The following is a 23521-nucleotide window of genomic DNA, read 5'->3' on the forward strand; positions in this document are numbered from 1 at the left end:
TCCATCCTCATCCTCCTTAAACTCTCAGCTGCCTTAGACACTGTCCATCACTCCCTTCTGGAAACATTATCCAACCTCAGCTGCCCTGATACTGTACTTTCCTGGTTCTCCTCCTCTCTCTCTGAAGGCTCGTTCTCTGTCTCTTTTGCGGGCTCCTCCTCTGCGTCCCATCCCCTAACAGTGGGTGTCTCCCAAGGTTCAGTTCTAGGTCCCCCTCTTTTCTCCATCTACGCCCACTCCCTTGGAAAACTCATTCGCTCATACAGCTTCAACTATCACCTCTATGCTGAGGACACCCAAATCTACACCTCCAGCCCTGATCTCTCTCCCTCGCTACTTGGATGTCCTCCCATCACCTCAAACTTAATATGGCTAAAACTAAACTTCTTACCTTCCCAACCAAACCCTGCCCACCTGCTCACTTTCCCGTCACTGTTGATGGCACCACCACCCTTCCTGTCTCACAAGCAGTGTGGAGTAGTGGATAGAGCAGGGGCCAGGGATTCAGAAGCTCATGGGGTTCAAATCCCAGTTCTGCCACTTGCCTGCTGTGTGGCCTCGGGCAAGTCACTTTACTTCTCTGTGTCTCAAGTACCTGTCTGTAAAATGGAGATTGAGATTGTGAGCCCCACATGAGACAGGGACTGTGCCCAACCTAATTTGCTTGTATCCACCTCATCGCTTAGTACAGTGCCTGGCATATTGTAAGCACTTAAAAATGTCATAATAATTAATATTATTATTAAGTCCATAACCTTGGCATTATCCTTGACTCCTCGCTCAATAATCCACATATTCAAGCCACCACTAAATCCTGTCAGTTCTACCTTCACAACATCACCAAAATCTGCCCCTTCCGCTCCATCCAAATTGTTACCACATTAATGCAAGCACGTATCCTAGCCCGCCTTGATTATTGTATCAGCCTCCTCACTGACCTCCCTGCCTCCTGTCTCTCCCTACTCCAGTCCATGCTCCATTCTGCTGCCCAGATCGTTTTAATTCAAAAACGTTTAGACCATGTTTCCCCACTCCTCACGTTTTCCCATCCACCTTCGCATCAAACAAAAACTCTTCACCATTGGCTTCAAAGCACTTAATCATCTTGTCCCTTCCTAACTCACTTCACTACTCTCCTATTACAATCCGGCCCTCACACTTGGTTCCTCTAATGCTAACCTTCTCACTGTACATCGATCTCGTCTATCTTGCCACCGACTTCTCGCTCATATCCTACCTCTGGCCTGGAATGCCCTCCCTCATATGATGATAATAATAATAATAATAATAATAATGGCATTTATTAAGCGCTTACTATGTGCAAAGCACTGTTCTAAGCACTGGGGAGGTTACAAGGTATTGAGGTTGTCCCACAGGGGGCTCACAGTCTTAATCCCCATTTTACAGATGAGGTAACTGGGGCCCAGAGCAGTTAAATGACTTGCCCAAAGTCACACAGCTGACAATTGATGGAGCTGGAATTTGAACCCATGACCTCTGACTCCAAAGCCCGTGCTCTTTCCACTGAGCCACGCTGCTTCTCCAGTAGCGTGATATACTGGAGAAGCATATATATATACTGATATACAATATCAGGCAGATAATTGCTCTCCCCCCACTTCAAAGCCTTTCTGAAGGCAAACCTCCTCCAAGAACCCTTCCCTAAGCTCTCCTCTCTTCTTCTCCCACTCCCTTCTGTGTCACCCTGACTTGCTCCCTTCATTCATTCCCCCCACATCCTGACATCATATATATCGTATATACCTGTAATTTATTTATTCATTTACACATATTAATGTCTGTCTCCCCCTCTAGACTGTGAGCTCATTGTAGTCAGGGAATGTGTCTGCTATACCGTACTCTCCCAAGCACTTAGTACAGTACTTTGCACACAGTAAGTGCCCAATAAATACGACTGAATGAATGAATGAATGAATGCCAAGAGTGGGAATCTCACAGAGCTTCCTAACCCATTCTGGCCCACCTTTAATAGTTTGCTCATCCCCTTGGGGAAATATAAGGCTCATTTCACAGTATCTTGATCTGCAAAGCAAATCCAATGAATGGATTGCTCAAAAATGATTCATGGTGTCATGCTGAGCCATACGAGTTGGGTTTAACTATCTGGCATTCTAGTATTTCAAAAAGAATTAGCTGAAAATCTGAAGGTTTAACATGACATTACATAAAGCCAAAGCAACAGCTCTGCACGGCAGCTGGCCTGTCTGATGAAGACTGATCTATTTTCTTGGCTACTAAAAGAGCACATTGCTGCATAGCTCCTCCCCAGCTTCCACTGGATAAAAGATCCCACTTCACCTCCCTCCCCTCCCTCCTCACATTACCTTCCTGTCTATAAGATTTCTTTTATTGTGGGCTCCCTCTAGCCATGTAAATCTTCCCAGTTACAGTGAGAGTGTGTGCTTGAATATATGTGGCTTTAATTTCCTCTTTGGAGGCGCTTTACTGAAAACAGTCGTAGCAACTGTAGTATCTCCCTTAGATCAATACCATTACTGATGATTATTTCATTTATTCCTGGACTCAAAGTAAAGCACCTCGAGTTTCCCCTTTTACAAGTTGGGATGTCTCAAATATTTGATTTATATGATCTAATCCTTATTAATTTTGGGGGGACAAAAGCCTTAAGAAATACATTTCCATTAAGCTGAGGCTCCATAAAAAGTAAAAGAAATCTAAAACAACTCTCAATATAAAGAACATGCATTCATTTAGCAGGAAAAGGAGCAAGACACATTCAAGGTACTACCGCCCAAGGAGATTTCATCTTTAGCAAAGATCCACTTGACCAGAAAGAAGCAAAAGCAAGAATCAGATGGATTGTCATGTCCTGCAGCCCTCCCATTAAATCATTTCATGGACACTGCACTTCAGTAAACAGCCCATGTTATCTTAGCACATACTCAGAGCCAGAACAACGTTGGTCGTTTTTCTCTTCTGTTCTCTGCTCTAAATACCAGAGTCAGGGTGGCTCTAGTTGTCCAGTATTATGCTGCACAGTCCAGTTTTCAGATGAACCTGTCCCCCGTCTGGTTCGGATACTGTATTGGCTGCTTTAATGCCGGGTGTGTTTAACTTTAGGCATCCAGGTTATTTTTGCCACATTTCATGGCCGAGATGTTGCACCAAACTTCACAAGGAACTTGGAAGGGAATGTAAAGGCTCTGGAGCAGTTGGGAAGGTCAGAGGACCCTAGAGAAATGCTCAGGTTGATTCGGGACAAATGGAGCTGAATTTGCCTAAAACGGCAACCACGAGATACCATCATGTCATGCAGTGCGCTTGGAGTAGCATGTGTAGCATATGTGGTGTCACGTGCATCAAGCGGGTGGGGGGAGGCCTGGCTTTTTGGAGTGTCATCGCTGGCCACCCTGGTCAATAAATCAGTGGTACTTATTGAGCGCTTATTGTGGGCAGAGCACTGGATTAAACACTTGGAAGAGTACAATGCAAGAGAGTTGGTAGACACTCCCTGCCTTCAAGGAGCGTACAATCTACCTGACTTTCTGAATTCCATTCCTGTTTCTGCCCTTATCTTAAGGCCTCAACCTAATTTCACTTTCTTCATCTATACCTTTGTGAAGTTGAGGCCCAATTAGAGAAGCAGCATGGCATAGTGGGTACAGCCTGGGCCTGGGAGTAAGGAGGTCATGGGCTCTAATCTCAGCTCCGCCACTTGTCTGATGTGTGACTTTGGGCAAGTCACTTTACTTCTCTGGGCCTCAGTTACCTCATCTGTAACTTAAATACCATAATCGCTATTATTATAGCACATTTTTATGGCATTTGTTAAGTGGTTAATATGTGCCACAAACTGTATAATAATGATGGCATTTATTAAGCGCTTACTATGTGCAAAGCACTGTTCTAAGCGCTGGGGAGGTTACAAGGTGATCAGGTTGTCCCACGGGGGGCTCACAGTCTTAATCTCCATTTTACAGATAAGGTAACAGGCACAGAGAAGTTAAGTGACCTGCCCAAAGTCACACAGCTGACAATTGGCGGAGCCGGGATTTGAACCCATGACCTCTGACTCCGAAGCCCGGGCTCTTTCCACTGAGCCACGCTGCTTCTCTACTCCAGCACTGTATGTGCTGGAGTAGATAATAATAATAACAATAATTATGGTATTTGTTAAGTGCTTACTATGTGCCAGGCACTGTACTAAGCACTGGGGTGGATACAAGCAAATCGAGTTGGACACTGTCCCTAACCCGCATAGGGCTCACAGTCTTATTCTCCATTTTACAGACGAGGTAACTGAGGCCCAGAGAAGTGAAGTGACTTGCCTAAGGTCACACACTGCAGACAACTGGCAGAGCCAGGATACAAGCAAATCAGGTTGGACACAGTCAATGTCTCACATGGGGCTCACATCTTTAAACTCCATTTTACAGATGAGGTACCTGAGGCACAGAGAATTTAAGTGACTTGCCCAAGGTCGCAAAGCAGACAAATGGAGGAGCCAGGATTAGAACCCAAGTCCCCTGATTCCCAGGCCCAGGTTCTTTCCACTAGGCAATAGCGCTTCGCACGTTTGCTAACTCCTCTGTGTTCCTTGGGAAAGGAAGGTAATGAAGCCCAATTTGAATGATTCTTGGGTTGCAATAGTTAGACCTAGAATTGTGGTGACATTGACGTTACCCTGAGCATATGTATGTATGTATATATGTTTGTACATACTTATTACTCTATTTATTTATTTATTTTACTTGTACATATCTATTCTATTCATTTTATTTTGTTAGTATGTTTGGTTTTGTTCTCTGTCTCCCCCTTTTAGACTGTGAGCCCACTGTTGGGTAGGGACTGTCTCTATATGTTGCCAACTTGTACTTCCCAAGCGCTTAGTACAGTGCTCTGCACACAGTAAGCGCTCAATAAATACAATTGATGATGATATGTCCGACAAACAACTCCACGCTGCCATGGAGTGCTATCCTCTAGAATGTAAGTTCAATGTTTGTTGTGGGCAGGGAATGTGTCTGCTTATTGAATACTGCAATAATAAAAATAATAATAGTATTTGTTAAGCGCTTACTATGTGCCAAGTACTGTTCTAAGCACTGGGGTAGATAGAAGGTATGCAGGTGGTCCCACGTGGGGCTCACGGTCCTAATCCCCATTTTCCAGATGAGGTAACTGAGGCACAGAGAAGTTAAGTGAGCCCCCCATGGGACAATCTGATCACTTTGTAACCTCCCCAGCGCTTAGAACAGTGCTCTGCACATAGTAAGCGCTTAATAAATGCTATCACTATTATTATTAAGTGGCCTGCCCAAGATCACCCAGCAGACAAGTGGAGGAGTGGAATTAGAACCCAGGTCCACCAACTCCCAAGCCCACGCTCTTTCCACTAAGCCACGCTGCTTCTTTTCCAAGTGCTTAGTACAGTGCTCTGCACATAGTAAGCGCTCAATAAATACGATTGATGATGCCAAAGAGCCAGTAATTGGGCTATTTTCAGCCCCAGAGAACAGTGAACATAAGGCTAGGTGTGGAGGGGGGAGAATGGGGCAAAATCTCTGGGACTCCTTTTTGGAAAGTTTCTGCTTCCTTGCTGCTGTTAGGGAAGAATTTCCAAAGGTGATGGATCCATGGATTGAATCAGTAAAGGGGACAAGGGAAGGTGGGCTTTAAGTCAGTTATCGCATCTCACTGGCGATCCCTCACCCAGGCCTTTGGCCTGGAATGCCCACCCTCTTCATATCTGAGAGATGATCCCTCTCCCCACCTTCAAAGTCTTCTAATAATAATAATAATAATAATAATGATGGCATTTGTTAAGCGCTTACTATGTGCAAAGCACTGTTCTAAGCGCTGGGGGAGATACAATGTGATCAAGTTGTCCCATGTGGGGCTCACAGTCTTAATCCCCATTTTTACAGATGAGGTAACTGAGGCTCAGAGAAGTGAAGTGACTTGCCCAAGGTCACACAGCACACTTGTGGTGGAGCCGGGATTCGAACCCATGACCTCTGACTCCAAAGCCCGGGCTCTTTCCACTGAGCCACGCTGCTTCTCCTGTATAAAAAGCACATCTCCTCCAAGAGGCCTTCCTTGACTACACCCTTATTTCCTCTTCTCCCACTCCCTTCTGCATCACCCTTGCACTAGGATTTGAATCTTTTAATCACTCCAATCTCAGCCCCATAGCATTTATGTGCATCTCCATAATTTAATTAATTTATTTATATTACTGTCTGCCTCCCCTTCTAGAATGCAAGCTTGCTGTGGGCTGGGAATGTATATTTGTACTTCCCAAGCGCTTAGTACAGTGCTCTGCACATAGTAAGCGCTCAATAAATACGATTGATGACTGATGATGATTTTACTCTCCCAAGCGCTTAGTACGATTGATTGCTTGCAGTCTCCATATACACATACACGGCCTTGTGGATAGAGCACGGTCCTGGGAGTCAGAAGGTCATGGGTTCTAATTCTGGCTCTGTCACTTATCTGCTGTGTGACTGGGTGAGTCACAACTTCTCTGGGCCTCAGTTCCCTCATCTGTAAAATGGGGATTAAATCTGTGAGCCCTATGTGGGACAGGGACTGTGTCTAACCTGACTATCAATATCTACCCCAGCGCTTAGAACAGTGCCTGGCACATAGCAAGCGCTTTACAAATACCGTAATTATTATTATTTTGCAAAATATAGTTACCAATGAACTATCCATAAGGATTCTTTCTAGAGTGGGTCATTTCGATTGATTTCGCAAGAATTCTCAAAGATCACATAAAATAAGAAAGCGGCTCAAACAAAAAATCAGACTTTAATGTGGGATCATCTGTTGTGGCCATAGAAAAAAATAGCTTTCTGATCACATAAAATGAAACTAGCTTTGCAGGTTTAAACGTCTCAGTGTGAACAATAAAAGAACAGCATTGTTCCTGGAAGTTAAATTTATGTTGATGTTTCATTGGCAATAGAGGGGAAAAAAAACCCACTTACAGATTAAATTCTTTACTTGACAGCATAATCACTGCTACAGGAACCATTTGGATTATCACATGTGAAGGATTATGACTTTGAAAGCAATGAATAGCATGGACAAACGAAAATCTAAGCCACAAAAGTGTGCAAATCTTTCTACTAATGGATTTAAAAATACATAAAAACTCCACTTCGGAAAACATTTTTGTTCTCCCCAGAGGAAAAAAGCATAATCACTAATTCTTTTAATGGTATTTATTAAGTGCTTACTACGTGCCAGACACTGTACTAAACGTTGGGGTAGATACAAGCTAATCAGGTTGGACACAGTCCATGTCCCACATGGACCTCACAGTTTTAATCTCTATTTTACAGATTAAGTAACTGAGGGCCAGAGAAGTGAAATGACTTGCCCAAGGTCACACAGCAAACAAATGGCAGATCCAGGATTAGAAGCCAGCTCCTTCTGATGCTCAGGCCCATGCTCTAACCACTAGGCCATGCTGCTTCTCAAGAAAACTCAAAAATAGGGCACGTAGCTATTAGAAGCAGCTATAGAAGCAGCATAGTGTAGTGGACAGAGCATGGGCTTGGGAGTTGGAAGGTCATGGGTTCAAATCCCGGCTCCACCAATTGTCAGCTGTGTGACTTTGGGCAAGTCACTTAACTTCTCTGTGCCTCAGTTCCCTCATCTGTAAAATGGGGATTAAGATTGTGAGCCCCCCGTGGGACAACCTAATCACCTTGTAACCTCCCCAGCGCTTAGAACAGTGCTTTGCACATAGTAAGCGCTTAATAAATGCCATCATAAAAAAAGTCACTTCACTTCTCTGAGCCTCAGTTCCCTCATCTGAAAAATGGGGACTGTGGGACAACCTGATTACCTTGTATCTACCCCAGTGCTTAGAACAGTGCTTGGCACATAGTAAGCACTTAAATACCATCATTATTATTACTGCCCTGGAGATACAAGTCTGAACTTGGTGAAATATACGCGTGAGGGCAAATCATCTGTTTTTATATTTTTCTTCAGGAAAGATCTGTCTGTGCACAAAGTCAACCTTCTTTATGACAATCCTGCACAGCTGGCAATCTCGGTTTAACATGAAAGACCGAAGCAACAGATGTTGCAGACACTATTATCGCTCAAAGTGCAGTTAGGAATGGCAGGCCCTCTGCGTGATCTTAGCCTTCCGCCGGATCTCAACCTCGCCACCTCCATGCTTCCTGATTGAGTCTACCATCCACCACCTCTAAACTTGGCTCTCAGATCCCCACACTGAAAAAGCACGTGCAATGGGGTATCTGATACACTTACTTAGCCTTATCCGCATAAGGGACTAGCACATAGGTCACAAGGATGGTTTGGTGTCAAATATCCCGGCTCCGCCGATTGCTGCGTGACCTTGGACAAGTCACTTCACTTCTCTGTGCCTCAGTTACCTCATCTGGAAAATGGGGATCGAGACTGTGAGCCCCATGTGGGACAGGGACTGTATCCAACCCAAAGTGGATATTTAAATAAATATTTAATTTATTTGTACATATCTATTCTATTTATTTTATTTTGTTAGTATGTTTGGTTTTGTTCTCTGTCTCCCCCTTTTAGACTGTGAGCCCACTGTTGGGTAGGGACTGTCTCTATATGTTGCCAATTTGTACTTCCCAAGCGCTTAGTACAGTGCTCTGCACATAGTAAGCGCTCAATAAATACGATTGATGATGATGATGATGAAAGTGCTTGTATCCACTCCAGGGCTTAGTACAGTGCCTGCCACACAGTAAGCGCTTAACAAATACCATTATCATTATTATTAGAATAGGAAATCCATGGTGACCACTACAAGAGCATGGGCTTTGGAGTCAGAGGTAATGGGTTCAAATCCCGGCTCCGCCAACTGCCAGCTGTGTGACTTTGGGCAAGTCACTTACCTTCTCTGAGCTTCAGTTACCTCATCTGTAAAATGGGGAGTAAAACTGTGAGCCCCCCATGGGACAACCTGATCACCTTGTAACCTTCCCAGCGCTTAGAACAGTGCTTTGCACACAGTAAGTGCTTAACAAATACCATTATTATTATCATTATTACTGCCTTACAGCTGAGGGATGGAAAGTGATGCTGAGTGAGCTACTATATGCTAAATATTGGCGTGCGGGGAGGGGTAAGAGTGATGTTTCAAAAGCAGCATTAAGGCAGCCCCCTGCAGTAAGGGAACATGACTCTCATATCAATCCATCGTATTTACTGAGTGTTTACTGTGTGCAGAACACTGTACTGAACACTTGAGAGAGTATAATACATCTTTAAGACCTGCTCACTGCCCACCTCAGGTCTTTTGGAAGCAGTGTGGCTTAGTGGAAAGAGCCTGGGCTTGGGAGATGGGTTCTAAACCCGGCTCCGCCACTTGTCTGCTGTGTGACCTTGGGCAAGTCACTTCACTTCTCTGGGCCTCAGTCACCTCATCTGTAAAATGGGGATTAAGAGTGTGTGCCCCACATGGGACAACCTGATTACCTTCTATCTCCCCCAGAGCTTAGCACATAGTAAGCACTTAACAAATACCATAATTATTATTATTATCTTTGTGGTACTGCCAAAAAGTAGCTAAATTCTGAAGTGGTAGAGAGAGCTGGGGATACTAGCACTCAGGAACACCTCTGAACACCTCCATAAAAGTGACTGAACCGTTCCCAGACTCATGGGCATTACATCAGCATCACTATAATGGCCATTCTGCAAAGAAAGAAAGCACCTGACATGCCCTCGATCACAGAGCAAAGCTAATGCAGAGAGAGGATTAGAACTCAAATCTCTCAAATCCTATCCCTCAGTCAAACCGCTTCCCTTCAAAGAGTTCCTTATTCCTCGAATGAAAAAAACGATCATTTCAGGAATTGAACACAGATCTTTTTCAATTGATCAGAAGCACTTAGTAAGTACTTACAAAGTGCAAAACACTGCATCTATGCTGGGTAGAACACGTGGATCCCAGCCCGTGGCCCACAGGGAGCTCAGGGCATAGAGGGTGAGAGGAGGCACATGGAAAAACAGGCTGAAAATTCCAATAAAAACAACAGTGAAAGATAGCATTCCTTATCTCCTCACCACTCTAGTAGTCCTGGTGGTCCTGCCCAAATCATCACAAACTTCCAAACATTTGAAATGCTTCTTTCCTCCAGGCCTGCAGAACCCAGAGCTTCCCTTGTCTACCTGCATTACCCTCCCTGAAACTAGTATCATCAGCCCTTGACACACAGATCAGAAGCAAATTGGAAAGTAAGCAAGTTCTTCGCATCAAGAATGAGGAAATGTATTTTTACTAGTTAAATTAGAACAAACTGCCTTTGTTTTACTGGCAGGAAGAAATACAACTGATATCACTTGAACTTTAAGTGACTGGAAATGACAGTATTACACTTTTATTGTGTCCAAAAGGTCACCTGAATCCTCAATTTATAATAATAATGGTATTTGTTAAGTGTTAACTATGTGCCAAGCACTGTTCTAAGCACTCATGTAGATACAAGTTAATCAGGTTGGACACTGTCCCTGTCCCACATGGGGCTCACACTCTTATCCCTAATTTACAGATGAGGTAACTGAGGCACAGAAAAGTCAATTCACTTGCCCAAGGTCACCCAGCACACACGAGGTGGAGACAGAATTAGAACCCAGGTCCTTCTGACTCCCAGGCTTGTGAATTTACACTAAAAACATTCTTTTAAAAAGTCAGGCTTTCTGGAGATGAATGCAGACTAAACTGTAAAGCCAAAAGATGCTGAGTGCTTTATTTTAATGATATTGATTTAATCTGAGCTTAAAACAGGAAGGATAGAGTAGATCCTATACGTGTTCATCAGACATAAGCAACAAAGCTATGTCAATTACCATTTGCCTGCTTAACACATAGCTTTTATTTCCATTCACAAAATTAGAAATAGGTATCTTCTACTGTTCGGACTTCAACATAGAAACCACTTCTCTGTGGGATTATAAACAAAAAAGTCTCCATGATGAAAACATCTTTTTAGACCTGAATGTGTTTTATTTTTTTGAAAGGTCTACGAATTGTTTAAAGTGACAGTGAGAGCTTTCAGATGCTGAACCAGCCTTTGCTCTATGTATTCCATATATTCGTTAAGCCCTAAAACTAATTTCCTCCATCTTAAAATGATGATGATATTTATCATTTGCCTGCTTACTGGCCTGGATTAAGTACACATTTGTAAAGCACTTTGAACTCCTCAGTCTCAGAGAAGCTGTAAGAATACAAAGGAGCATTTTGCAATTATTTCTAATGCCTCTGAGTGTATCAAAACCAAACTCCTCCATTCATCTCAAGAAGGGTGTTAACGCTGAAGGATTATCTGTGGCTAAAAAGAAAGCAAATACTTTTCCTCGATTTCCAAATAGGTCAGAGAGACTCCTAAATGCAGGTGACTGACGAGGCAAATAGCCCTAGTTCTTTCAATGCAGAAATCCTTTCTTCTTGGTTGGAGAACTTCCAGAAACCCCAAAGGGAGGTCTTGGAAGTAGAGGGGAATATGCCCAATTTGGAAGGACTGTGATCTGCATTTTCAGAGTTATCTACATGAAAATGTTACCTTTCTTTATGGTAAGCGTCTACTTTTCTTTCATACAAAGCTCACTGACTATGTAACAGCTCAATTAGTTGCTGGGAAAAGAGATTACCTTTTCTTATAAATAAGCCTAATACACTACTCTGTATGTTTCAATGGAAAAACAGGCATAAAAATATATTCTAAAACCATTTTCCAAAAGGGCCAGGATATCATGCAAGTTCAGTATATTCCCCACCACCCTGACATAAAGTGTGTGCATAACCAAAAAACACTATAGAGACCCTTCATTTTAATAATGAACCTTAAAATCGTAAATTTCCCAAATCCCATCCTGATTATTCCAGGATGCTCTGTTAAACACTCAACTATCACTCTCCACATTAAAAGGTGACAATGAGCCTGGAATGTTATTGAATGAGTCTCCAAACTGCCACCCGCCTCTCAACCTAACTGCATCTGTCTGCTTCTCCAAAGCAACTAATAATAATAATAATAATGGCATTTATTAAGCGCTTACAATGTGCAAACTACTGTTCTAAGCACTGGGGAGGTTACAAGGTGATCAGCTTGTCCCACGGGGGGCTCACAGTCTTAATCCCCATTTTACAGATGAGGTAATCGAGGCACAGAGACGTTAAGTGACTTGCCCAAAGTCACACAGCTGACAATTGGCAGAGGCGAATTTGAACCCATGACCACTGACTCCAAAGCCCGGGCTCTTTCCACTGAGCCACGCTGCTTCTCGTGAAGGTTATGGAAAAAACCACATCAGAACTATGAACCTCTCATGCTCACTGCATCCTCAAAATTTACTTAGACTCATCTGAATAAACCATACTTTTCCACTAGCCTCTCCACTCTACGAAACGTAACTGGAATGTTACCTATTCAAAGGGACCTTCGTCGGCTCATAGTTAATTTATTGAACCGTGGGTGTTTGGATCATTGTCAATCCTTACCGGTCATTATTCTCTGGGCTTCATATGGTTCCATGTAGCCAGTGCTCTCTCCTTTTCCGGTTTTGTTCTTCAGCTCACTTTTGGCATCAAATGGATCTGAATAGTCATCTGCTATGATAACCTGAAATGAGAAAATTGCAGCTAAATTACTGCCATCCTGAGTGGTTTCTCTGTTTGGAAGCCAAAGGATAGGCTTGAAAAGTGCCAGCTACGGCAGCATTTAAAAACTGAAAATGAAATCCCGGTCACCTGCAAGGGGCACATATTCTGATGCTCCTGAATACTTTTAGGACCACCCCCAAGCGCCCCTATCATTTGAACCTCCACATCACAAAAGCCAAGGGCCTGTTTGCTAACAATAATAACAATAATGATGGCATTTGTTAAGTGCTTACTATGTGCCAAGCACTGTTCTAAGCGATGGGGGGGTTTACAAGGTCATCAGGCTGTCCCACATGGGGCTCACAGTCTTCATCCCCATTTGACAGATGAGGGAACTGAGGCACAGAGAAGTGAAGTGACTTGCCCAAAGTCACACAGCAGACAAGTGGCAGAGCCGGGATTTGAACCCACGACCTCTGACTCCCGAGCCCACGCTCTTTCCATTGAGCCATGCTGCTTCTCTATAGGCAAGGACAAGGCAAGCAGGTGGGTGGTTCTGGGGCAGGGGCAAAGGGACCACTCACCCCTAGACTCTGGTGCCCAGTAAGGATCGGACGAGAGGCAGTGGAGGGGAAGCAGAACTCCCACCTTCTGCCCCCTTTACTTCCTCTTCTCCTCTTTCTCTCTTCTTCCCATCCACTACTCCCTCCCCATCTTCTCAAGTCTTGACCCCCAATATAATAATTAATAATAATGGCAATAATAACAATAATGGTATTTGTTAACCGCTATGTGCCAGGCACTGTACTAAGCGCTGGGGTGAATACAAGAAAATCAAGTTGGACACAGTCCCTGTCCCACGTGGAGCTCACACTCTCAATCCCCATTTTACAGATGAGGTAACTGAGGCCCAGAGAAGAGAAGTGATTTGCCCAAGGTCACACAGCACAGCATAGACACGTGGCAGAGCTGGAATTAGAACCCATGACCTTTTGACTCGCAGGCCCGTGCTCTATCCAATATGCCATGCTGCTTCTCAGCAATGTCTCACCCCCTCAAATCTCCACTCCCCATGTTCATACTGAAAATACCCAGAGCAGCTTCAGTGAGAAACTCTTACAACAGTGCTCCCATTTTATTAAACCTGAAGGATATTGACACTGGTTCTGGTTTTCAGGTGACATTTGCAAATGGATTAAAAAAAAAAGGAAAATTCACATGAAATGTAAGTATCCAAAGAAGTCCCACTTCACCTCAAAGTTAAGGTTTTAACTCATTTGTCTTTAGAGCTTATAAAATTAAGATAACAGGGAAGAGTGGTGAAATTATGACAAAAATAAATGTGCCTAGAAACTCAATTTTTTCCTGGTCCTCAGGCTGATCGTGTTTATCGTGCTGAAATAGGAAATGCAGCTAACTTAAAATAGAAATAAAAAACATGGTTTGGGAATTAGGACTTTAGGATTTAGTTGGGGGGATATGAGTTATACTGGGTTCTGGTTAGATTAAAAAATACCCAGCATTCACAGGGAATCAAGACTATTAACTACTGAAGGATGCTGTGAATTGGGGTACTTAAAAGAGGCTGCAGTTAGAGAAGCACATTTGGTGGTGGCTTTGCTTTTAACAAAATTTAGTAAGGAAACACCAATTACTCCATAGTGATTTTAAAAGGCTCTTCTAAAACTGCAGCTCCAACACAGCCACATTCCAACAAGTCTCATGTTGGTCAAGGCAAATGACTAATGCAGAGCTCGAAAAAGTGAAAATGTCAACACTTTAACATCCTGAGAACTGACGCCAACATCCACATGAGGAATTCACTTGAAAGAAACTCTGGGCAAACTCTGACTCATGCAAAATGCAACTTCGCCGTTTAAACACACACATGTGGTGTTGCACCCATACTGGGCTAGCTTCTCACTTAGCCTTAGCCCTATTTGGGAGGGATATCCCCTAGTAGGCAGAAAATAAATTGGCTAACCAGTTTCATTAACCGTCAGTACACCTTACTGAAATATGGAATTTAAAGCTCAGATTGAGAGCTAGTGAAATGAGTGTACACTGAACAGATGTCAAACCCTACAGTCACATGGTCATCTTCTCGACAATGCCATCCCAAATTAACCGGAGCTTTTATGTATTAATCCCTGGCGCATTTTCTCTACCTATAATTTAAGGTATTTTGGAGTCTTGTAAACCCCATGAGGAAAGACGGGAGATGAGAAAAAGCATCCTTTGTTTTACTTAACAACTGAAATGAATGGCTTGTTATTGCAGCTATAATAGCGAACTCAATGAAAAATACTATGTGTCGACAGTAATGTATTCCCGAGCTGTAATCAGCAGTACTGTCAAAGTGGTGTCAGCGACTATGAGCACTTAACACAAAGACAACAATGTGCATCATGCAGCAGTAATTTCTCAGTGGAACAAGGGCAGGTTTATCTGTAAAAGCCCCAGAGCTAAAACACCATCCATTTACTTTCCTGATGCAGCCTTGTCAAGAACTGATGGATAGTATCTTGGGCTCCCTGCTGGGTTTCTCTTCCAGATGCTGACACTGTAATAGTTGCCTTTCTTTAAAACAACTGCACTAAAATGACATGAAACAGAAAAATAACCTAACATGGATAATGTCTTTTATTTGATATTTCTACTTCACCACTTGCAGAAAACATTAGGGAGAAAATTATACACATGAAATGCTGTCAAACAGGATAACATCCAATGTTGACTAGGTTTAAGTACAATGGTAACATCTTCCAGAGTTCAAGAGACCAGAAGCCAAAATGGATAAAATGATGAAATTGCTCCATATGAGATTTGATCTTATTTCCCTTTGTCTCTTTGTTTTCTGTCTCTGATGCTCTCTCTCTCTCTCTCTCTCTCACACACACACACACACACACTTCTGAAATACAAACATTTTTCTTTAGATAAAAGAGTTATACAGATTACACTCATTTCCAGGGAAATTTTTGTATACCCATTATTAGATTATGTGGTACTCCATATACTGAATCTTGCAGGATATAAATTCATCCTTTGTTCATTTGGCAAGACCTGGGAATCTGTTCTACAGCACACTATATCTGTTTTTTCTAATTAAAATTAGATATACTGCACAGTGCTGTCACAGAGCCTACAGCTGCCGGCATTACTTATTTCAGTTTAAATGAGAATTTACAAATTCTCAGCCTAGATAAAGCAGCTGGACTGCACTGACATATGGCTTCGTTTATACCTGCTGACAGTTGCAAATCCTCTCAGTTTCTAAAAAGCTTCAAATTTTTTCAGTTTAAAAAGAAAACCCTGAAGGGGTTCAATTAATTAGCTTGTTTCTTAACTCAAAGAGGGTAAGGAGATGAGAACGATCTAAGACTCACTAAATTCTAATTTATGCTCGATTAATTCTATTTTCTTGAGAAGTACTTCCTGGCTTTAACTTTAAAATTTATTCAGTTTTTTTCCCCAAAGTTTTAGGAAGCACTCAAATTGCTTTTACCAAGGAATGGCATATAACACACACACACACCAATAAATTGAGTACAGCAAAGACACATCTTGGCATAATTTAAATAGGTTTTTTATTTTATGTAAAAGTAGCTGGGGTACTTGCAGAGCGCTCTGCAAGAGACCAGAAAGTAATTGTAAAATGTTTTCCTCCTCCCAAGTTTAGAAAAATCAAAATTGGTTTCCCTGGGTGTGTTTGAGGGGAGGAGGGGCGTGAGAGAAGATGGTAATAATTTTATGGAAAGTAGGACATTGAAATCTATGGGTATAAAACTTTGAGTACAGGGAAGTGATGATGCTTTTTCAGCAAGTGTCACTTCTTCCTTTCTCCTGACTCAATCCATTGTTCCCACCCATGCTCAGAATCACACTACGGGACAAAATTCTTCTCCTCATCACCATATCACCAGTAGTCAGTTCCTTCCCTCTTTCTTTCCTTCCTTTCCCAGCTTCTGTCTCTCACCTACTCCAAGCAGCACATGGTGGCAGATCCAGCCAGCTTACGCTACTTCAGGCTACGTTCCCCCACAATTTAAAAATAAGCACAGAGAGTGCAAGTGGGAATGGACACCTACGACCAAGACTTTTTTTTTTTTTAAAAAGTGGGACATTTTGTACACTATGCAAACTTCTCAGCATCCCAGACCTACCAAAAAAATGGGGCCAACCTCCTGGTAATATTGGAATGTTTAATCTCCCCAAGCCACTGAGATGTAGACTTTGGTGTTTCTGATTTGTAGTTTGTACATAGAGTACATTCAGTTCTGCCACGATGCGTGTTTACACTGTGCATTTTGACTAGAACACTAGAGAATTTGAGAACGTACATCAAAAAGCCTGAGCCTGTTTGGATACAACGTGCGAAGGTGTCGAAAGAAACAGTTTGTGTGTGGGGTTGGGATTCGTTCATTCAATCGTATTTATTAAGCGCTTACTGTGTGCAGAGCACTGTACTAAGCGCTTGGGATGGGTGAGTACTACAGCCTGCGATTACTTTAACATGGGCGGGGGGGCGGGGATTTTTTGAGTTAAAAAAATGCAGAGTAAATATCAGTTTTCAAAATTCAGGATACAATTGGGTTTCCATTTTCATTTTTCAGTTTATGATTGTCCGGTTCAGATTAGAGAAGCAGGCGTGGATCAGTGGAAAAGAGCACGGGCTTTGGAGTCAGAGGTCATGGGTTCAAATCCCGGCTCCACCAATTGTCAGCTGTGTGACTTTGGACAAGTCAGTTCACTTCTCTGCGCCTCAGTTATCTCATCTGTAAAATGGGGATTAAGACTGTGAGCCCCCCCGAGGGACAACCTGATCACCCTGTAACCTCCCCAGCACTTAGAACTGTGCTTTGCACATAGTAAGCGCTTAACAAATGCCATTATTATTATCATTATCATCTCTGCAGGGGCAGAGGCAACACCAATGCCAATTACCCATGGAGGAGGGAGACACTGGTGGGAATGGGCTGCTCTAGCTGGGGCTGTTTCTCCAAAAGCAGCCTTAGATGGGGAAGGCGGGAACAAAGAGCAAGACATTCTGCAGAAGCTCCTATTTCTTAGTCCAGTTTCCAAAACGGGTGTGGAAGTGGGGAGAAACAGGGAAAGAAGAGTAGGGCACAGGGCTATCTGGAATGGAGGGAGGAGTGGGAACGGGAATGTAGCAAGTGGAGCGGTTAGTAGCAGCGATTTCCAATCTCAGCAGAGCTACAAGAAGCTCCAGAGGCAGAGGCAATCTGAATTTACAAAGAACTGGGGTAAAAATCAGGTAGTTCTACTAATCAGGTAAAACTACTGTGATGTAGTTCTGCTGGATTACAGAACTACAGCACAGACACTACGCTGCGGTGCCGTCAGCGCACATAAAACCCCTTTGCAGGCACTCCATCGTGTGCTGCACCCTCGCCCACCTACTGAGTCACTGAACTCTGTGCCCCACTGGGAACGTCAGTGGTAGGGAAGACCACATGCTAGTGACATGGCACAAACCACTGGCTATAGATTCCTTGGCATGGATTCTTGGTCCTGAAGTTTCAGGATCGAGGCTCATCTGTCATTTATTTATTCCCAGAAAGTGAACTGAGGGAGCATGGGCCAGAGATCCTCGGATGACACAGTGAATTAATGACCACATTTCTTTATTCGGACGAATCTATGCAGCCACTAGACCACGATCCCCAATCTGGTTAGAGAAGCAGCGTGACTCAGTGGAAAGAGCCCGGGCTTTGGAGTCAGAGGTCATGGGTTCAAATCCCAGCTCCATCAATTGTCAGCTGTGTGACTTTGGGCAAGAGCCCAGGCTCTTTCCACTGAGCCACGGTACTTGGAGTAGGTGCCTGGGAAGTAGAGAACAATAAAGTGACACATTCCCTGGTCACGAAGGTCATGGGTTCCAAGCCTGGGTCCGCCACCTGTCTGCTGTGTGACCTCGGGTAAGTCACTTAACTTCTCTGTGCCTCAGTTACCTCATCTGTAAAATGGGGATTAAGATTTGTGAGCTCCCCATGGGACAACCTGATCACCTTGTAACCTCCCCAGCGCTTAGAATAGTGCTTTGCACATAGTAAGCACTTAATAAATGCCACTATTATTATTATTATTATCTGGTTTAGAGTTGTTACAGCTCACCCACCCCCAGTGTTACATTGGCTTCCTTTACTCTGGACATTCTGCATGCTTTTCTGGCTAAATCATCTGCATTCTGGGAAGGCCAGGAGGTTCTGTTTCTGTGTTCTTGTGAATTTTCCATTCCTTGGCCAGCACTGCCTTTCCCCTGTGGCGATTAAAAGGGACAACCCACTAAAGAGATAACCAATACCAGTGAGAGGTAGGTAGAAAACAAAAGGGCGGATGCAGAGCATAGGTGAGACTGCAGTCTGGAGGGACGGATTATACAAATAGTCGTGGCTACACCAGGAATGATGCTGGGGATGATAATAATAATAATGATGACATTTGTTAAGAGCTTATTACGTGCAGAGCACTGTTCTAAGCGCTGGGGGGGATAAAAGGTGATCAGGTTGTCCCATGTGGGGCTCACAGTCTTAATCCCCATTTTACAGATGAGGTAACTGAGGCTCAGATAAATTAAATGACTTACCCAAGGTCACACAGCAGACGTGGTGGAGCCGAATTCGAACCCATGACCTCTGACACCAAAGCCCGTGCTCTTTCCACTGAGCCACGCTGCTTCTCTGGATGCAATGGGCAGGGGAGAAAGGAGAAGAAGGATGCAAAGGGGAGCCTTTTTTTATAGATAAACAAGAGAAAAGGATGGGGGGAAATAGGGTAGAAATAGCACTATTGAGGGGGAAGGTTTGATCTTTAAAGATGACAGAATGGATAGCTTTGGGAGAGGCTGGAATGCTTCTCAAGAAAAAGGATGGCCTCTGAGGTCACCGAAAAAGATTATATACACATACAGAAAATTAGGCCAAAATAAACTTCTCATTTTTGGCATGAAATAAGAGGAACAGGGCACGCCGAGGAGCTCTTCTCAGGTTCAAACCAATCTCTGGAACATTTTAAAACACACCCTCAGAGCGTCTGCAAAATTGCACAAGAATAAAAGTGGGAACTTCTAAATCAGAGCAGACAGTCTTGTTTCCAGGTCCCTCCGAGAGGCACTTTGGAGTTGGGTGTCATTCCCAGTAGGTTTTGACATTCACACCTCAATCAAGTAGAGGCGGCTGGGTGGTGGAATTCACACCCTACTGCTGTTACTGTTTGGCTGACAACTATTTTCTGGCAGGCAACAAGTTACATGAATCTTAGGGGCAAATGCCACTTTCAAGGAGGGAAAGATGCAGAAATTTAATTTCTTATTCAATGGCACGTTTTAAAAATATCCACCTCTCTCTTCCTTCTCATACTAGCACATGTCAGAGAGCCACAGTGAGTGAACAAAGAAAAGCGTGTGAGTTGTCAATGACTGTAATAATTGCACCTTTCCTCTGAAACACCAACACTACACCGAAACCTCGTTCGGGGATCGTGTCTACCAACTCTATTGTACTGAACTTTCCCAAGCCCTTAGGACGGTGCTCTGCACACAGTAAGCACTCAAATGTTGATCGGTAATGTTATAAAGGACACAGGAACCTTTAAGGGAAAGCTGAACATCAACAAAAGGCTATCCTAACCCTCCTCGAACTCTCACCTGCCTTCGACACTGTGGACCACCCCCTTCTCCTCAACACGCTATCTGACCCTGGCTTCACAGACTCAGTTCTCTCCTGGTTCTCCTCTTATCTCTCCGGTCGTTCATTCTCAGTCTGTTTTGCGGGCTCCTCCCCCTCCCATCCCCTTACTGTAGGGGTTCCTCAGGGTCAGTTCTTGGTCCCCTTCTGTTCCCTATCTACACTGACTCCCTTGGTGAATTCATTCACTCCCACGGCTTCAACTATCATCTCTACGCTGATGACACCCAAATCTACATCTCTGCCCCTGCTCTCTCTCCCTCCTTTCAGGCTCGCGTCTCTTCCTACCTTCAAGACATCTCCATCTGGATGTCTGCCCGCCATCTAAAACTCAACATGTCCAAGACTGAACTCCTTATCTTCCCTCCCAAACCCTGCCCTCTCCCTGACTTTCCCATCACTGTTGACGGCACTACCATCCTTCCTGTCTCACAAGCCCGCAACCTTGGTGTCATCCTCGACTCTGCTCTCTCGTTCACCCCTCACATCCAATCCATCACCAAAAACTACCGGTCTCACATCCACAACGTCGCCAAGATCCGCCCTTTCCTCTCCATCCAAACTGCTACCCTGTTGGTTCAATCTCTCATCCTATCCCGACTGGATTACTGTATCAGCCTCCTCTCTGATCTCCCATCCTCCTGTCTGTCCCCACTTCAATCTATACTTCACACTGCTGCCCAGATCATCTTTATGTGGAAATGCTCTGGGCATGTTACTCCCCTCCTCAAAAATCTCCAGTTGCTACCAATCAACCTACACATCAGGCAAAAACTCCTCATTCTTGGCTTCAAGGCTGTCCATCACCTCGCCCCCTCCTACCTCACCTCCCTTCTTTCCTTCTACAGCCCAGCCTGCACCCTCCACTCCTCTGCCGCTAACCTCCTCACTGTGCCTCATTGTTGCCTGTCCTGCCATCGACCCCCAGCCCACGTCCTCCCCGTGGCCTGGAATGCCATCCCTCTGCACAGCCAAGCTAGCTCTCTTCCTCCCTTCAAAGCCCTACTGAGAGCTCACCTCCTCCAGGAGGCCTTCCCAGACTGAGCCCCCTCCTTCCTCTCCCCCCTCCATCCCCCCCAACCTCCTTCCCCTCCCCAGAGCACCTGTTTATATATTTGTACAGATTTATTACTCTATTTTACTTGTACATATTTACTATTCTATTTATTTTATTTTGTTAATATGTTTTGTTTGGTTGTCTGTCTCCCCCTTCTAGACTGTGAGCCCACTGTTGGGTAGGGACCGTCTCTACATGTTGCCAACTTGTACTTCCCAAGCGCTTAGTACAGTGCTCTGCACACAGTAAGCGCTCAATAAATACGACTGAATGAATGAATACGCCCTTCACACTGAACATCAAGCATGGGTGCAACATCACAGGGTTTGGCTAAGTCCAATAAGCATGGGGCCCATACCTGGTGCAATACTCATTTTCTTTTTAGGCCAAATTTGGCCGTTCTTAGAGGAAAGATAAGGTTGGGGGAAGAGGAGAGAACTGTACGGGTTAATCCTGGATACAGCAGAGATTTGGAATGTCCCCAAAAAGCTCATTCAGACTTTGGCATATGTCCCGTTGCACCTTAACTACTATCCTTGCCATGAGTCTTGTTTCTGCCATAAATTACATAGCTTGTCCATATAATTTTGCCTCAACAGATAACTGGGTGCCATGCAGTTCTCTGTCTCCTAGTTTGAATTTCCTGTTGAATGCTAGTTTTGCCGCTATCTTCTGGACTATATTCCCAAACTTGAAGTCTGAAACGTGGTTTGTTTCAATAACCAATTTAGGTTCCAATGAGATGCCATAAAACTAGCCCCTCAGATTTGCAATTCTGGAGTAGACAGTTTGCAAATGTTAATTAGTCTTTTTTCACCTTCAAGTGGTTTAGCAATCCTCTCAATTGCTGCTTTCGGGAGATTCATATGGTATTAGAATGTATCACAGCACTGTACTAAGGCAACATGCTAAAGAACTAAAAGGCTATCTCTACCATTAAGGCCTTTACAACCTAAGCTAATTGTCATTAGCATTAGTATTATGTCTGATGGCCTGTAGTTCCATACACCGAATGGCTGAAAAATATCAAACGAATGCCTTAGAACTGGGACCGCAAGTGCAGAACTGTCTGCCATGAAGTAAGCTTTTAAACATTTTCTCCGCACATAAATCATGTTCTTCAGTTTTTCTCTAATTGTGGAGTGGATAATCCCTCTCAGCCAGAGGAAGCCCAAGTATTCGTAGACTTCCTCTTGCGCTGTTTTTAAATTATTAGTAACTTGATCTTTACTGATGTGATCCTTCCACCCTTTGTGTTGGTTTGCTTGAAGTCATACCAAATCACCACCGAAGATCTTGGTACTTTAACAACTTATGAAGCTGAACTTTACAGTTGGTACAGAGCTTTACAGATTGTTCATGTACAGCAGATGGCTGCTATATGGGCAGGGAAGGTATCTGCTAATTCTGTTGTATCATTGTAAGTGCTCTCCCAAGTCCACTGCTCTGCAAATAGTAAGCACTCGTTAATACCACTGACTGATTGATGATGTTCATCTTAAAGTCTTGGTGGTTATTATATAGTTTTCTGCATAAAGGATTCAGTCCCAGACTAAAGGACTCAACAGGTCTGCTCAGTACATTTTTGTGAATTGTCGTCGCTGAATGACGTGCAACTGTTTACAACTTGACTACAAAACCCTTTATATGGCTGACAGGAAAACGAATGTACCTCTGGTTAGAACTGAGAAAAAAGGGGATAGCCTCTTTGCTTCTTCAGCCTAAGTTCCCCTCCCAACAAAAGTCTATTTCCCTTAATTAGCACTGCTGAACATATTCAAAGAGCAGTCACTTTTCCCTAAGGCCTTATTTAATCTTCCCACAGTGCTCAAGGTTCTCACTTGTGAGTGTGAAGCAAGAAAGTAAGGTTATTTCAACTGCTTCTTTCTCCTACCCCTCCCTCTCCAGGGTCAATTCTGGAGGATTAGGTGACCCAATAGGTCTTTTCCATCTCCAAGATCTAAGACACTATAGTAATGGCATCCTGCGCAACTTGGTGGGTGGTAGCCGGGATTGGGTAAGGCTCTGTTCAGCATTGTATGAGGACAGACATAAGCATTCCCTCTGGCTGTTGACTGGAAAATTCCACAGAACCTCAAAAGAGGATATACTTCCATAAAACTCTTTTGGTAGATTGAGGATGGGTGTCTG

At 43.7% G+C, this 23521-nt stretch overlaps 1 protein-coding gene across 1 annotated transcript in view; it reads right to left on the reverse strand.

The window, feature by feature from the left end:
- SHB (SH2 domain containing adaptor protein B) overlaps window positions 1-23521 on the reverse strand; it is a 262808-nt gene that overhangs the window by 173140 nt on the left and 66147 nt on the right. Inside the window, exon 2 of the mRNA XM_038769656.1 lies at window positions 12503-12623. Within this exon, the coding sequence (XP_038625584.1) occupies window positions 12503-12623 (121 nt within the window). The remainder of the gene's footprint in view (window positions 1-12502; window positions 12624-23521) is intronic.

This window comes from Tachyglossus aculeatus, chromosome X4 (genome assembly GCF_015852505.1).
Source record: "Tachyglossus aculeatus isolate mTacAcu1 chromosome X4, mTacAcu1.pri, whole genome shotgun sequence".
Taxonomy (NCBI): Eukaryota; Metazoa; Chordata; class Mammalia; order Monotremata; family Tachyglossidae; genus Tachyglossus; species Tachyglossus aculeatus.